Source organism: Neopelma chrysocephalum, unplaced genomic scaffold, assembly GCF_003984885.1.
Source record: "Neopelma chrysocephalum unplaced genomic scaffold, ASM398488v2 Primary Assembly neopelma1_367, whole genome shotgun sequence".
Classification (NCBI taxonomy): Eukaryota; Metazoa; Chordata; class Aves; order Passeriformes; family Pipridae; genus Neopelma; species Neopelma chrysocephalum.
Genome location: NW_020898031.1, coordinates 231,390 through 245,261, shown reverse-complemented (window position 1 = coordinate 245,261; position 13,872 = coordinate 231,390). Strand labels below are relative to the sequence as shown.

General features: G+C 48.0%; 1 protein-coding gene across 2 annotated transcripts in view; it reads right to left on the bottom strand.

Moving 5' to 3' along the window:
- The window catches only part of UNC5D (unc-5 netrin receptor D), an 89,032-nt gene that overhangs the window by 39,836 nt on the left and 35,324 nt on the right, over positions 1 to 13,872 (bottom strand). For both annotated transcript variants that reach the window (XM_027706343.1, XM_027706344.1), the window contains exons 2-3: positions 8,382 to 8,600; positions 2,673 to 2,816 (exon numbers count right to left, since the gene is read on the bottom strand). In XM_027706343.1, coding sequence (XP_027562144.1) covers positions 2,673 to 2,816; positions 8,382 to 8,600 — 363 coding nt within the window. The remainder of the gene's footprint in view (positions 1 to 2,672; positions 2,817 to 8,381; positions 8,601 to 13,872) is intronic.

Below are 13,872 nucleotides of genomic sequence, written 5' to 3'. Positions count from 1 at the left end.
TTTGAAGGAACTGTGACCTGAGGAGTGACAGAAGGACTTTTCTCTTTCTTCTTCTTGGACTCTTGTTGAAGAAAAAGAGAAATTTAATCTGATGTAAATATATTATTTCATCATAGAAGCAATAGCTAAGTTGCTACCTATATATATATATGTAAATAAGCCTTTGTAAGTATTTTCCCCTTCCACCAATGCTGAGTAGTTGTGTTTTGTCTGAAAACCCTCTCACACTGGGACAAATTGTGGGAGGGGGGGCTTGAATTTGGAAATTGGATTTCTGAGGGTTTCAAACCACCACACAGGCTCATCCCCCGTGCTCCACAGGGGATTCCCTCGGTCAGAAATCCTCATCCCAGGTTCCCTGAGTCAGAAATCCACGTCCCAGGCCCAGCAGGGAGGTTGTTCCCCACGGACAGGATGACCCAGAGCCCTGGAAACTCAGAGCTTTGAGCATTTGGGGGGTTCCAGGCTCCTGCTGCAGCTCTGCCTGGAACTCTGCCCATCCCCATCATCCCTGCCCAGCCCCATCAATCCCTGCCCTCAGGAATTGCTGCTCTTCCCATAAAAAGCCCCGGCTTTCCAGCACAAGTGGCACCAGAACAGGCAGCAGAGGAGCTCAGCTCTCAGCCACAGCACTCAGAACATTCCAGGGCCGGGCTGAGGAGCCTCTGGGAGTGGGGGGAGGTTGGTGGGATCCGGGGTGTGGCAGCTGGGGGTGAGCTGTGCAGGGCTGGTGCCACAGCCTGAAATCCCAGTGAGGCTCCACCTGCTCCTGCTCGCTCCGAGCCCGACTCAAATTGCCATTTTTTGGGGGGTTGGGAAACCACAGAGCGGAGAAAAGTCAATAAAAATTCAATTCAGATGAAGGCCCTTTGCAGTTCAGCAGTGCAGGGGAATTATTAGCTCGGTGTTATGACAGTTAATGCAGTGAAATAAAAAATTGAATTTATAGGTATTTAGACATTCAAACTGAATCAGCCAGCAACAACAAAAAAAAAAAATCTGCCATCTGTAAAATGGAGGAGTTGTCACATTGTCCTTTTTACTTCTCTCAGATGTTTACTTCGTCCTGTTAAATGTTTATCTTTTTAAAAGACACCATTTTAGATTTATCAAGAATTGCTGGAACACCACCTGGGAGGTGACCCTTCAGAGTTTCTCATTTGGACCTCCCCAGCCTTTCCCTGATGCCCTCATCTCCTCCCAGGAACCATTTCTCCCTCCTGTTGCCTCATTTCCCAGGACTGGAAAGGGAAGACCTGGGGGTGGTGATTTAAAGGAAAAGGGTTTCCAGCAGTTTGGGGGGAGCAATTCCCTGAATCCTCTGCTGGCAAAGAGGGGCTCCAGGCTCTGATTCTGTTAGAAAACCATCACAGATCTAATTGCAAGGTGCAAATTGGATGAGGCTTTGAGCAGCTCCACAGTCTCACGGCCACAATTGCATTTGGGTTCTGTCTCTCTCCTGTCCCTCTGGCTATGGGGGCATTTATTGCATTGGCCTCTTTTGCACCTCTCCAGCAGTGAGGTGCTGGTTGTGAGTTATGAGCCCACACTCACTGTCACACACATGGGGACAGAGATAAGCCCAGTCTGGGCACTGAACATCAACTCTGGAGCTGAAGAAGTGCAACATTACCCACCCTGCCTGGGAATTATTTCATTCTCTTCAGCAGTGCTTCCATAAATGTCTCCATGAGCAGCACTGAACATTATTTGTTTCCAAGCACTGTGAGGGAGTGACACCAGAGTTCCTGTGGCACCTCAGCTCTGCCAGGGACGTGTGGTTATTCCTCAGAGAAAGGAGGGAGGAGATTTTTCCCTCTCCTGACACCTCCTGGGATATTCCCAGAGTGTCCCCCAGTGAAGGGGACAAAAGCCAGCTCTCAGCAAAAGGAGGTTCACAAACCTTGGAAAACAAAGGCTGACAAGAACCCGTGATCTGAAGGAGCTGGACCCTTCTCACAAGACCTGTTAAAGTTCTACCTTATGGATTAAGCCTGGCTCCAGCAGAAATCAGAAAGGACTTTTTGAGATGATTGTATCAGACCATGTCTAAACCCCTGTAATCCCTCTATCTCTCACATAATCCTACTAGGAGAAAAATTAACTATTTGGAAACTGCAGTAAAAACTTGTGTAACTCCCCAATTAACACAGCACCGTCCCCTTCATTAACATGTCCAGCCAGAGATGCCTTTAAATTGTGTTCTCTTGCCAATAAAGTATTCCAGTTTCCCCGACTGGGATCGTGTTTAGCTTTTATTTTTCAGACCACCACTCCCCAGTGAGGGCTGCCATGGACAGCAGTGCCTGAGGAGCTGGATGGTGATGTTTGACCCAACAAGAAGAGTTTCCCCCAGCCCAGCCCAGCTCTCACTCACACCAGCAGTGCCTGAGGAGCTGGATTGGTGTTTTTGACCCCACGAGCAGAGTTTCCCCAGCCCAGCTCAGCTCAGCCCATCCCATCCCACCCCATCCCAGCCCATCCCATCCCAGCCCAGCCCAGCCCAGCCCAGCCCAGCCCAGCTCATCCCATCCCATCCCATCCCATCCCTCACACCAGCAGTGCCTGAGGAGCTGGATGGTGGTGTTTGACCCCAGGAGCAGAGTTTCCCCCATCCCATCCCTTCCCATCCCCTCCCATCCCATCCCATCCCATCCCATCCCATCCCTCACAGGCGATGCGCACGGACGCCTTCCTGCTCTTGGAGGTTCCCAGGTGGCTCCAGGCCACGCACTGGCACCAATAATCCTCTGGGCCATGGAAATCCTCCACCTGCTGCCTCGTGACGTTGATGAAAACCTCCCGGACCTTCAGCCCTGCGGGGAGAGAGGCACAGAGTCAGCAGGGACGGGGAGCCGGGCAGAGGCACCCGAAGCTTTCCTCTTAATTGACAGCTTTCCGTTTTTAATCAAGCTTTAATTACTCTGACAACAATATATTGCCACTAATTAAGTTCTGTAAGATGAGCAGGTACGTGAATTACCCACCCACTGTGGTCTCTGCAAGCACAAAACACCCCCCTCAGAAACCTCCTCGCCCAGAATGTTTATCTGGAACTTCACAAGGCACAATAAAACTCTTTTGATCTGACATCTCCTTGAAAACCCTCCTCAAGCACAGGTGAAGTTCAGCACTGGGGCCCTTCAGACCAGGAGCATTTGCTTCAGCCAAAGCCCAATGGAAAATTCAAGCCCTCAAGAAGCCTCCTACACCTGACAGCTCATCTTACACACCAGGTCTGCAACCACCTCTGTGTGACAGCCTTGGGAGGGGAAACATAACCCAAACCTGGGCTCAGAGGCATTAGGAAATCATTTGAAAGAGTCAGAAAGACATTAAATGAAAATAGAAAACATTCGTGCCTTGTACTTCCTTCTTTCTCCTCCTGTGCAGTCCCAAGGCACTTATTTCCCCTTCACTGGAAATGAAGGAAAACTGGATCCTAAAGTATTTCATGCCTGTGAAGTTTATAAAGCAGCAAGGATTCTAAGCCTGAACTCCATAAAAATTGGCTTCCACTTAATCTCAGGCATCATTAACAGCTGGGCATTCACTCCTCAAAGGCACTGGGAAGTCAATGTGCTCCTCTGGCAAACAGCAGAGATGGCAAAAAGCACTGGGGGTGCTCCAGAGAGGGGCAGGGATGGTCAGACAAGCTCAAATACTACTCAACACATACAAAAATACAAAATATTCGCCATTTTTCCAGCAACAGGCAAAGGGGATTTTTACTTCTCTTCATTCAGCCTGTTTGGCTTCACATCAACACACAGAGACACAGACAAACCTGCCCCAGCTGCCCCAGCTGCCTCAAGAATCACTTTAGTCACTCAAATATTTATTCCCTCTCTAATAAACAAACAAACAGAGGTTTCCTGGTTGTTTTTATTTACGTTTCGTTTTTAACAGAGCTGTTCACAAACACTCCCGTGGTTTTCTGACTGGTGACAACAAACCCTGGGGAAACAAACCCTTGGAAACAGCAGCTCTGCCAGAGACCCCTCCCTGCTGCCACTGCCATGGGGATGCCCCATTTCCCCAGCCCAGCTGCTCTGCCAGGGGTAAATCCCCGGATCAGAGCATTTTACAGTGATCTGGGAAGGTTTAGGGTCAGACAAGCCATGATGAGTTCCCTCAGAGAGCATCTGAGTGCTGCTGACCCACCCAGCAGGTCCTCACTGGGTGAAGGTTTGGCATCCCAGCTCCCCCCCGGGCTGTGGGACATGGAGAGATCCATGAATGACATCCAGGGCACTTCTTGCTCCCTACCTTTGGAAAATCAAGCCCTGTGCAGCCCCCCAGGGCTCTCAGTCAGAGCTGTGCAGCACCAGAGCCCCCAAATCCACCCTGTCTAACCAGGTCACAACCCATCTGCTTAAAGGCTTCAACAAGGGTGAGAAGTGATGAAATCCTTGACAAAGTGACCTTTGAGGCTGGTCTGGCTCCACCAGGAATCACTGACCCAGCACTCCAGAGCTCCAAGCCCCTCTGTCCCTGCAGCCTGGGTGCCTGTGCTGCCTGCAAATGATCTCACAGCTCTTTTCCAACCTTAATGATCCCGTAGCAAACACAGCTCAGCCTCCTGCTGGACCCAAACACCTCCAGCCATCCTCCCACCCCACCAGCAGCTGGTTCCCTCAGCAGGACCTCTCAGGAGCATCTCCCTGGGGATGAAGTGCAGCCCTGCTGACCCCCCTGGGACCCCGGAGGCTCTGACCCCTCCACCCCTGAGCCCCTCTGGGCATGTGGGGAAGCAGCAAACAAAGGTCTCAGTGCAGGTTCCTGGTGCCTCCAGGCTGGCAGTGATCAGAACTGCTGACACCAACCCAAAAAATCACCCACTGATGATGAATTTTCGAGAAGCAGGAGCCATTTCTTGGCTCGTGGGCACTGCACATTTCTGGGCAGGCATCAGTGAATTCAGGCATTTACAGCCCTGGATTTATTGAGGCAGAATATTCTCCTGCCCAGCTCTTCCTCTCATTGACATGGTGTTTAATTAGTCCATAAATCAGCCCACATTTAGTGTGGCAAACAAACAGCACATGATTTTGGGGAGCTGGTGGATCAGCGTTTTGAGAATGGGCCAGGTAGGATTTCAGGCCTTTTCAAAGGTCTCCCAGGTTACCAATAGACAAAATAAATGCATCCAAAACAGCAGAATCTCAGAATTGTTGGGGCTGGACGGGGCCTCTGGAGAACATGGAGTCTTTGGGGAAAGTTATGTTTTGTTTATGGAGAAAGCAGAGCTATTTTCATTTGTTTTAGAAACAACTACAGAAAGCAAACCTATTGGGAGGAGAGGAATATTCTTCATTTTTCATCCCTGTATTTCACCAGCAAACACATCCACCTCCCCTCTGCATCTCGAGAAACAGCAGAAAAATTGTTCCTGGGAAATGACACCCAATGAAAAATCCATGCAAATAAAACCAGGCACATCATAAACAAGAGCAACATTTTACCTGTGACTTGAATAACTCTAATAAGCACTGCAAGTCCAACCCTTTAAATTATTGTGCAAATTATAACCATCATCTTTTGTTTTACAGTACAGCCGTACAGAATATGAAATTATGGCTGTGGCACTGATATGCTAATGAGCTTTCTGCTCTGCTGGATGGTTTAGCTGCAGATAGACTAATGCTGGCAGCAGATGAATAATTGCTCTCCATGTACTAAACACAACAGAGCTGCAGAGAACTTCAGCATTTGTCAGCTTTATTTGTTTAAATGAGGAAAACACTGACAGCAGTTATTGCTGTAATCCTTTTAGTTATCAGACAAGGAAACTCGAGTTACTCTGGGCAGGGCTTGATGCTCTGGTTGAAACCAAAACTGGAGGGTTTGCAAAGGCATTCTGAAGTGCATGGGCAGTCCTCAGGCAGGGAAAAGAAAGCAGGAGGAAATGAATCAAACTGTAATTATTATTCTTTTATCACAGCAGCATCTCCGAGCTCAGGCTCTCACTGGATGAGGCAGAGAAGGGAGACAGCAAAGTCCCTGCTCTGCCACGTTCAGGGAATGAACAGGGGAGGCAGACACAGAGCAGCAAATGCACAACAGAGGCACTCAGAGCAAACCCTTCCAGACATTCCCAGGACATTCCCAGGCAGGCAGCACAAGGCACAGCCCAGAACCACAAAATTCCTTCCTCTCCTGCTGTTCCTCCATTTGAGGTTCCCAGTGACTCCTGTGCTACCCTGAGATAAATTTATTTCCCCTCCCACAAAAACAAAACCGTGGAAAACTGGGTTCTGTTCATCAGGATGACAAACAGACCCCTCCCCACCGTGTGTCCCCCCCTGTCCCTTGTGCAGAGCTCGGGGACACCCAGCAGGACACGGTGCCTGCAGGTCCCACTGCCAGCAGCTCCTGGCAGGAGTTTGCAGAGATGCCAAGACACATTTCTCTCACTCGGCGCTGAATTTCCCCTTGTTTGGGTTTCTTGTTGCTATTTTTCACCACTTCCACACCTCCCCTCAGAATGTGAGTCCCACACAAACAGTGGAAGGGTGGGGAGGGACAGATCCTTTTGCTGCAGTGCAGCCTCCCCTCAGCAAGGGACCAGAACCCCCCTGCAACCAAAAGCACCGTTTTTGGCCCCAGTCCCAGTGCAGTTTTTCCAGCTGGAGCTCCCACAGCACACAGAACACTGTGTGTGCCTGGGAACAGACGTGTTTATGCCCCAGATTCCACTCCAGAAAGGAGAGCACTGCCAGGACACACATCCATTCCAAAAAAACCCAGGAGTCTGCTGTTCACTGAGGGCTGAGCTCCAAAACAATTCATGGCCATGGATCCATCCTGGTGAGAGAAGAGCCATGGCTGTCCCTCAGCACGTTGCCTTCACCCCCATTTCTGTATCCCAAGGACTGTTCAGGTGGTTTTGGGAACTCCCAGACCCTGCCCTGTCTGTACACTTGTTTTTAGAGACCAACCCTCCATCCCTGGGCCAAACCCAAACCTGCAGCACTCCCGTGGTCTCGTGGAAGGTGTCCCTGCAGGGGTTGGAATGAGATGGGCTTTAAGGTCCTTCCAACCCACCCCATTCCATGGTTGTGCACCCCAGCCCCCCTTTGCTCAGCTCAAAGCTCAGCATTTCTGGCATCATCTAAAAAAACCCCCAGAGTTACTTTATCTTGTTTCATTCTGTTATTAATCCAAGGCTTAGAAAACATAATTGCAGCATTCACAAGGCACATTTTCATCAGCCATATGGAAGGAAAGCTTTCAGGGACGAGATTTCTCCTCTATTGATTCAGCAGTGCCTGCAGAAGTAAAGGTTATGCCTATTAAGTTATTTCTGAAAAGGTAAGTGTAAAAATTAAAATTCTTCCAGATTAGCATTTACAAAAACCTTCAGTATGAAATTTCTTCAGAATATGTCACTTAGAGAGAACGCCAAACACCACTTTAGGAGATGCATCTTCTTTTTAAGTGGCATTTTTGCCTCTAAAAAAAGGAATTTCTTGTATTGCCAGAGAAGATGTTACACACACACACACTGCTATTCCAAGGCCTGGAGTTGCCTAGCAATCCTGGAATTTCAGAAGAGGAGAAAAGCAATAACAAAACAGAATTGTGAAGTCACAGGCGGTGCAGCATTAAATTGGTTTGCAATACTTATCAAGATGCTGCTAAATGAGAAAAGATAGAGGGGAGTGATGGGACCTGATCAAACCTGATGATCGTTTCCAACCCTCTCCCTTCTCATTCTCTTCTCCTCCACACACACTTGCACTCAGAGCACTTCTAGGAGAAATAAAAATACGTTTTTTTTTATGTAAGGCATTTTAAGATGTCCAAGTTCCAAAAACTGGACTTGAGTATCAGGGTCTTTTTTGGCTGGATAAGGGAAATACAAAAGTTCCTGAAAATTAAAATCTTTTGGGGCCATTTTGTACACGGGGGTTCTTTTCTCTCTTTGGGCTAAGAAAAAAGGGAGACCCATCATCTTTGACAGGGGACACCTTGCAACCAACTGGGATAAAGGAAAAGCCCCTTTTCAGAGAAAAGAAACATTTTTAGGCAAAAATGAATATCTTAAAAGGGTGGGATTTTGTGAAACTATAAAATGTGTAAGGTTTAAACCCAAACGGTCCTTTTCCCCGGAAATTTGATGAGGGAAAGTGTGAAGGAGCAAGATAAATTCTTCCTTGTTCCTTTGTTCCCCGAGTTTGTGCCGCCTTTGTAAATTTAAAAGAGGGATTTTTCCGCCACAGGCCCATCCCAAATAGTCAACCAAAGATCATCCAAACCCTCCTGGAGCTCTGGCAGCCTTGGGGCCGTGCCCACTGCCCTGGGGAGCCTGGGCAGTGCCCAACCACCCTCCTGGGGGAAGAACCTTTTCCCGGGATCCGACCCGTCCCCGCCCTCACCGGTGGCCTCGTCCAGGCTCTCCTCGGACACGTGCTCGTTCTGGTGGACCCACTCCCCGTTGCACTTGAAGAAGATCTGCATGGCTGGCTTGGCCTTGCAGCGCAGCACGATGGGGTTGCTCTTGATGATGTAGGAGTCGTCCGGCTCCTCCATGAAGTGCGGGAGCGTCCCGGGGGCCGAGGGGATGGACTCCGGGAGGGCCTCGCTGTTCTCATTGCCTGCCAGGGGAGGAAAGGGAAACAGAGATGGTTTTCACCTTTTTTTCACCTTTTTTTCACCTTTTTTTCACCTTTTTTTCACCTTTTTTTCACCTTTTTTTCACCTTTTTCACCCTTTGTGCCGTTTCTCTGATGAAACAAGACTTCGGGGTTTTATTTAAAACTGATTTAAAGAGGCCCCGGCAGCTGTCGGGTTGTGCTTTGCGAGGACAGACAAGCAGAGTCAAGTAATTTGTGTGAGAACTGTCAGGAAAACGGACAGAAAAGAAGCATCAGAAACTGCACCACCACAGTGAACAGTTTTACAGTGAACAGTTTTTTCTCTGAGGCAGAGAAAGATTAAATGACTCACCCAGGGTCGCCCAGAAAGTGTCTGTGGAAGAAGGAGACACTAAACCTCACTCCCTGGAGTGACAGCCCGGGGCCTGAACTCCCAAATCTCCCCTTCCTGCCACTGAATTTAATTTCCTCTCGACAGCTGCTGCAGGTTTAACAGGGATCAGTGTTAACCACAGAGATGAAGAGCTCCCTGCAGCACTGGGACAGCCAAGCTGCTGGTTCGTGCCCTCCCACAGGAGATTCTCAAGAGGGTTTTACTCTGCTCCCATTGCCTGCAGCCCCTAAAGGAGATATCAAAGGGGAAAAGTGCTTTTTGTAAGGCCAGAAACTGCAAGATAGTGAGTGTTCTGAGCCTCACCTTCTGAATTCCAGGAGCCCTGGAATCCAGGCTTTTCCTTCACTAGAACTTCTCATTGAGTCAAACCTGGGAAATTCCCACCGACTTCCAGCAGGGCTGGAATTTATCTCAGTGGTTTGTCTTTTTTTTTTTTTTGAGAAAATTCAGAGAACAGCAACAAAAATAAGTCAGAAGGGATTGATTTGTGAGGGAAGGTTGGAAAGCACTGAACACATCCAGCCAAAGGATGAGAGAGATGAAGGAATTCAGGACCAGAGAAGGAAAGAGCTGAGGGCACCAGGGATGGGACTGAACCCAAACAAGGAAATTAAGTCAGATGAGAGGGAAGTTATGAAGTGAGTCTAAAACCCTTCCCAGGTCTAGTAGATGGCAGAATAATGAGAACATCCTTTGTCTCTGTTCCCATTAAAGCCAGGTCCCTGTCCCCCAGCTCTCAGCATTGCTGGGTGTGCAAACACTGTGCTGGGAAACCACAACGACTCCCAAACCAGGCCAGGGCTTTAAACCACCTTCTCAGCGTCACTTTATGAAACATTATCACAAGTTTTAGTGTTTTACCACTGAACATTTATGCCAATTTCCAGCCTGTCAATCTGCAGCGATGCCGCGTCCCCGCAGGCTTTATTAAATCTGTGCTTTGGAGGAAATAACAGAAAACTGTCATTCTGAGGGTTTGGAGAGGCTTGGAAATCCCACACTCCCATCAACACTCCGAGTGCTTCACGAGGCAGCAGCTCACTGGTGAGGAGGGAGAGCTGCAGACAATTCCAGGAGGATCACTCAGCTGGAGAACTCTGGATGACCCCGCGCCATTCCACTAAATTTGCTATTTAGGGCAAGGCACAGAGGATGAAATCCCAGCCCCACTGAAATTCAGGGCACAAATCTCCTCCTGGATTTAATGATCTGCCTGTTCCTGGGTTGTTCTGGGCTGGGGAAGCGGCTCCTTCCCAAGGAAAACCTTTCCCATCCCGAGGTCAGTCAAGGTGCATCTCCTCACTTAAATGGAGCTCCACTAAGTGCCCTTGAAAATCAAATTGATGCAGATCCCAGCACACAGAGGGAGAAATGACTCTCTATCCCCAACAAACAGACAGATATTACTGTATTTTGCTCCAGGGTCAAGTCCTAAAACATGTAATTACAAGGCTATTACTGATGTTCTATAAATGCACATTCCCAGATAAATAACATTTCCTCCCAGGTAACTGCTGAGCAAAGCAAAGCCTCTCCCAAAGTGCACTTAATACATGGAATTTTAACTTAATGCTTCCTCCTTTTGTGCATCATCTTTCTCATACCCCAACCTGAAAGCACCTGGAGCTTTCCAAGGGCTCTGACTGCCCATCTCTGAGGGTTTTTCATGTCCAACCCCCAGTTTTCAGCATTCAGGCCCTTCAGAGCTATAGAAAAAAGGGCTGTTTGGGTGCAGCAGGGAATGACAGAAGAGCAGACCCTGAAACACAATTCTTGTGGTTTTCATTCCTGGAAAATTACCTTTCAGGAAGTGCTTTGTGCTTTATGCTCTGCACACGGGGCCAGGAGGGACTTTAAATCTTTTTATGGCAATCGCAGAAACAAAAAAGAAAAGGAGAGGGGGAAAAAATTTGGAACAAACATTAAATTCTTCTATGAAATAAATAACCTGCTGCTGTCAGAGCACATTAGAAAATGTGGACAGCAGCAGACAGGGATGAGTCAGTATTTCACAACTGATTAGGGTGTAATTTAAATGTTAAAGTGACATTTTAAAACAATGAAGAACTGAGTTCTGAACTTTTTTTCTTCCAAGTTAGCAATTATTTAAAATAAACAAGTAGCATTATTCTTTTCATATTAAAAAAAAAAGTAAGAAGTGTCCTGAACAAGCCACCTAACTGGTAATAAATATAATAATAATATTGGGCTTTTCCCAGGTGGAAACATCCCAACCCCTCCTTTGGACAGGCCCATTTGTGAGCTGAAAAACACCTGGAGAGGACCAACATTCCAGACCCTCACATTCTTCCCTTTCCATGGATCTGATGCTCCTGATTCCCGTTGAACCACAACTAAATCATTCCAAATGCCTTCTGCACGTGTGCTCAGCTTTGCAGGGAAGTGAGAATGGAAAAAAAACCCCCATATTGCAGAACCCAGCATTTCCTCCTGCCTGGAATGGTTTCCACAGTGAAACCTGAGCCATTTATTCAGCCAGCAAAGCAACTTGGGGAGATTTGCCCACATTTGCTCAATCAGCTGACCCCACAGGCAGGGGGGGTTTTTTGGAAGTTGCTCAGATACTTGGTGGAAATACCAGATTTTTTTTGCCCATGTGAAATCCTTCAATGCCTTTTTTATTTCAGGGATTTGCCAAAGCCCATTGGGGACATGGAATTCAGCAAAGGCTGCCAAGACAGGGGCAGGGGATGGGCAGGCCCAGCACCCACGGGCTGGGGAGCCCCTGCAGCACAACTCTGGTGTCATTAATGCACTTTAAACACCTTTGCCACCCAATAATATAGTGCATTCTTTTCCTGGATACCCACATGTCCCCTCCAAGGAGGAACCATTTCTCCTGCTGTTCAATCCACTTGTGTTTCCAGCTCCTCCTGCCTGAAATGCCCTTTCCCAGGGCGGTGCCTTTGGGGAAGCTGAGGAGAGATGGACCCTCCCAACCCTTCCTGCTGTGCTGGTGGAGATCTGCTGCCCTGACTGGGCACAGGAAACCCCCCCAGCCTCAGCAAACCCAGCATTTCCAAGGGCAGGAAGAAAAGGGAGCCCTGGAGGGAAATCAGCACCCAACGTGCTCCTCTCTGCATTTCACATCTTTGTCAGAGCCTCCTGAATTTCCAGCACAAGTGCTGCAGATCCATCTCAGCAAGCCAACCTCTGATATCAGTGTCTCTGCTTCACCAGCCCCTCTTGCTTCCCATGGATATAAAGGATAAACTTCCAGCAGCTGCACCATAATCCTTCTCATCAAATATTTGGGCGACAGGTGGAAAATTGTTCTGCCAGCTGAGGAAGACAAAATCCATCCCTCCTGGCAATTTTCTGCAATGAAAACTCCAAAAAAAAAATAAAAATGAATGTGCAATAAGTTGTGGAAGCAAATCTGGGATATTATCACACCAAAGCAGTGTGCTCAGAAATCTTCAGCTGCAAACTAACCCTCCTTATCTGAATTTTAAAGCCTCTCACTCCTCCCTTAGTGTGCACGGGGCGAGATGTGGAGCTGGATGCTGCCACTTGAGACTCCTGGTTCTACACCTGGGCTTTTCCCAGTTGGGTTTTTGCTCTGGAATGCACTGGGGCTGCTTTAATCACCCTTTTGTGGGGTTTTTTTGCATGATCAGGGAGGTCTGACCCCAAATCTGGGGAGCAGGAGGGTGACAGTCCCTCACTGCCTCAACCCTCCCTGGTCAGAAAAGCTGTTTGGCCCCAAAACATTCTGATTTCTTGGGGTTTTTCCCGCACAAACCCTTTCCCCCACAGCTTTTCACCAAAGAGCAGCATCAACATTATCATCCAAATGCCTCCTCTCACAAAATCCACTATCTGAGCAAGGCCATTCTCTCAGCCCTCATTTATTCCATGTTCCTCCCAGCCCTCCTTCAGCCCCTGCTCCCACGGCAGCACCACCCACTGACCCCTTCATTCCCATAAAATGGGATGAAGTTTAAAAGCATCACACCCTCATCCACAAATCCCAGCCTTAGTTCCTCTTTGCCAACAGCAGAAGCACCTCTGCAGCTCCTTGCAGGGCTGCACTTCCAGCTCCATGGAATTCAGAACAGGAACTTGCCACCAACCACTCTGTCACTGGGCTGCAGGACAGGAGGGCATTTATTTTCACCAATGAGGATTAATATGTTCATAAAACATTCCTGGTCTGTTCTGTGCCACCAGAGATGAATGTGTATCCTATTGTAATCCCTTATGTATCCTAAATTTATTTATACCTAAGTTATACATATTTATAAAAAATGATATATTACATTTATTAAATATTAAGTGGGTTACAAACTTGAAGAATCTTTCCTACATTCATGCATTTATTTAACATCCAGATTTTTTTTTTTCTTTCGGCAGTGTGCAAGCAATATAAATCTTTAAAGGGGAAAAAAAGATTCTCCAGCATTCTAAACAGATGGATCTGCAACAGAAAAAGTTTGCCAGCGTGTGTGTGAGGAGTTATCAAACTTCTCCTGCCTTGCACAGTAACCTTGGTGAGAATCAAACTCCAACATCAGTCACTGTCAGGAGGGAATCACAGAGTGGAAACGAGTGATGGTGTCTGAGCAGGCAGGAGGACAACTCCAAATACAAAAGGAACTTCCCCTCCCACATCCCCCCTTTTTTTAGCCACAGTTACCACACACAGGAACGGGGAGCAAACCATGAATCACTGCCCTCCTCGGGGTTTATTTAAAGGTCTCCTTTCAGAAAGGTACAAAGGGAATGAGAGCCAGGAGCTGGGCTGGGATCAGAGCAGTGACTGCTCTGCCAGGGGAGAGCTCAAGGAGCAGAGGGGAGAGGAGCTCCTGGAGCAGAGGGAAGAGGAGCTCCTGTCTCGGAGGAGCAGAGGGAAGA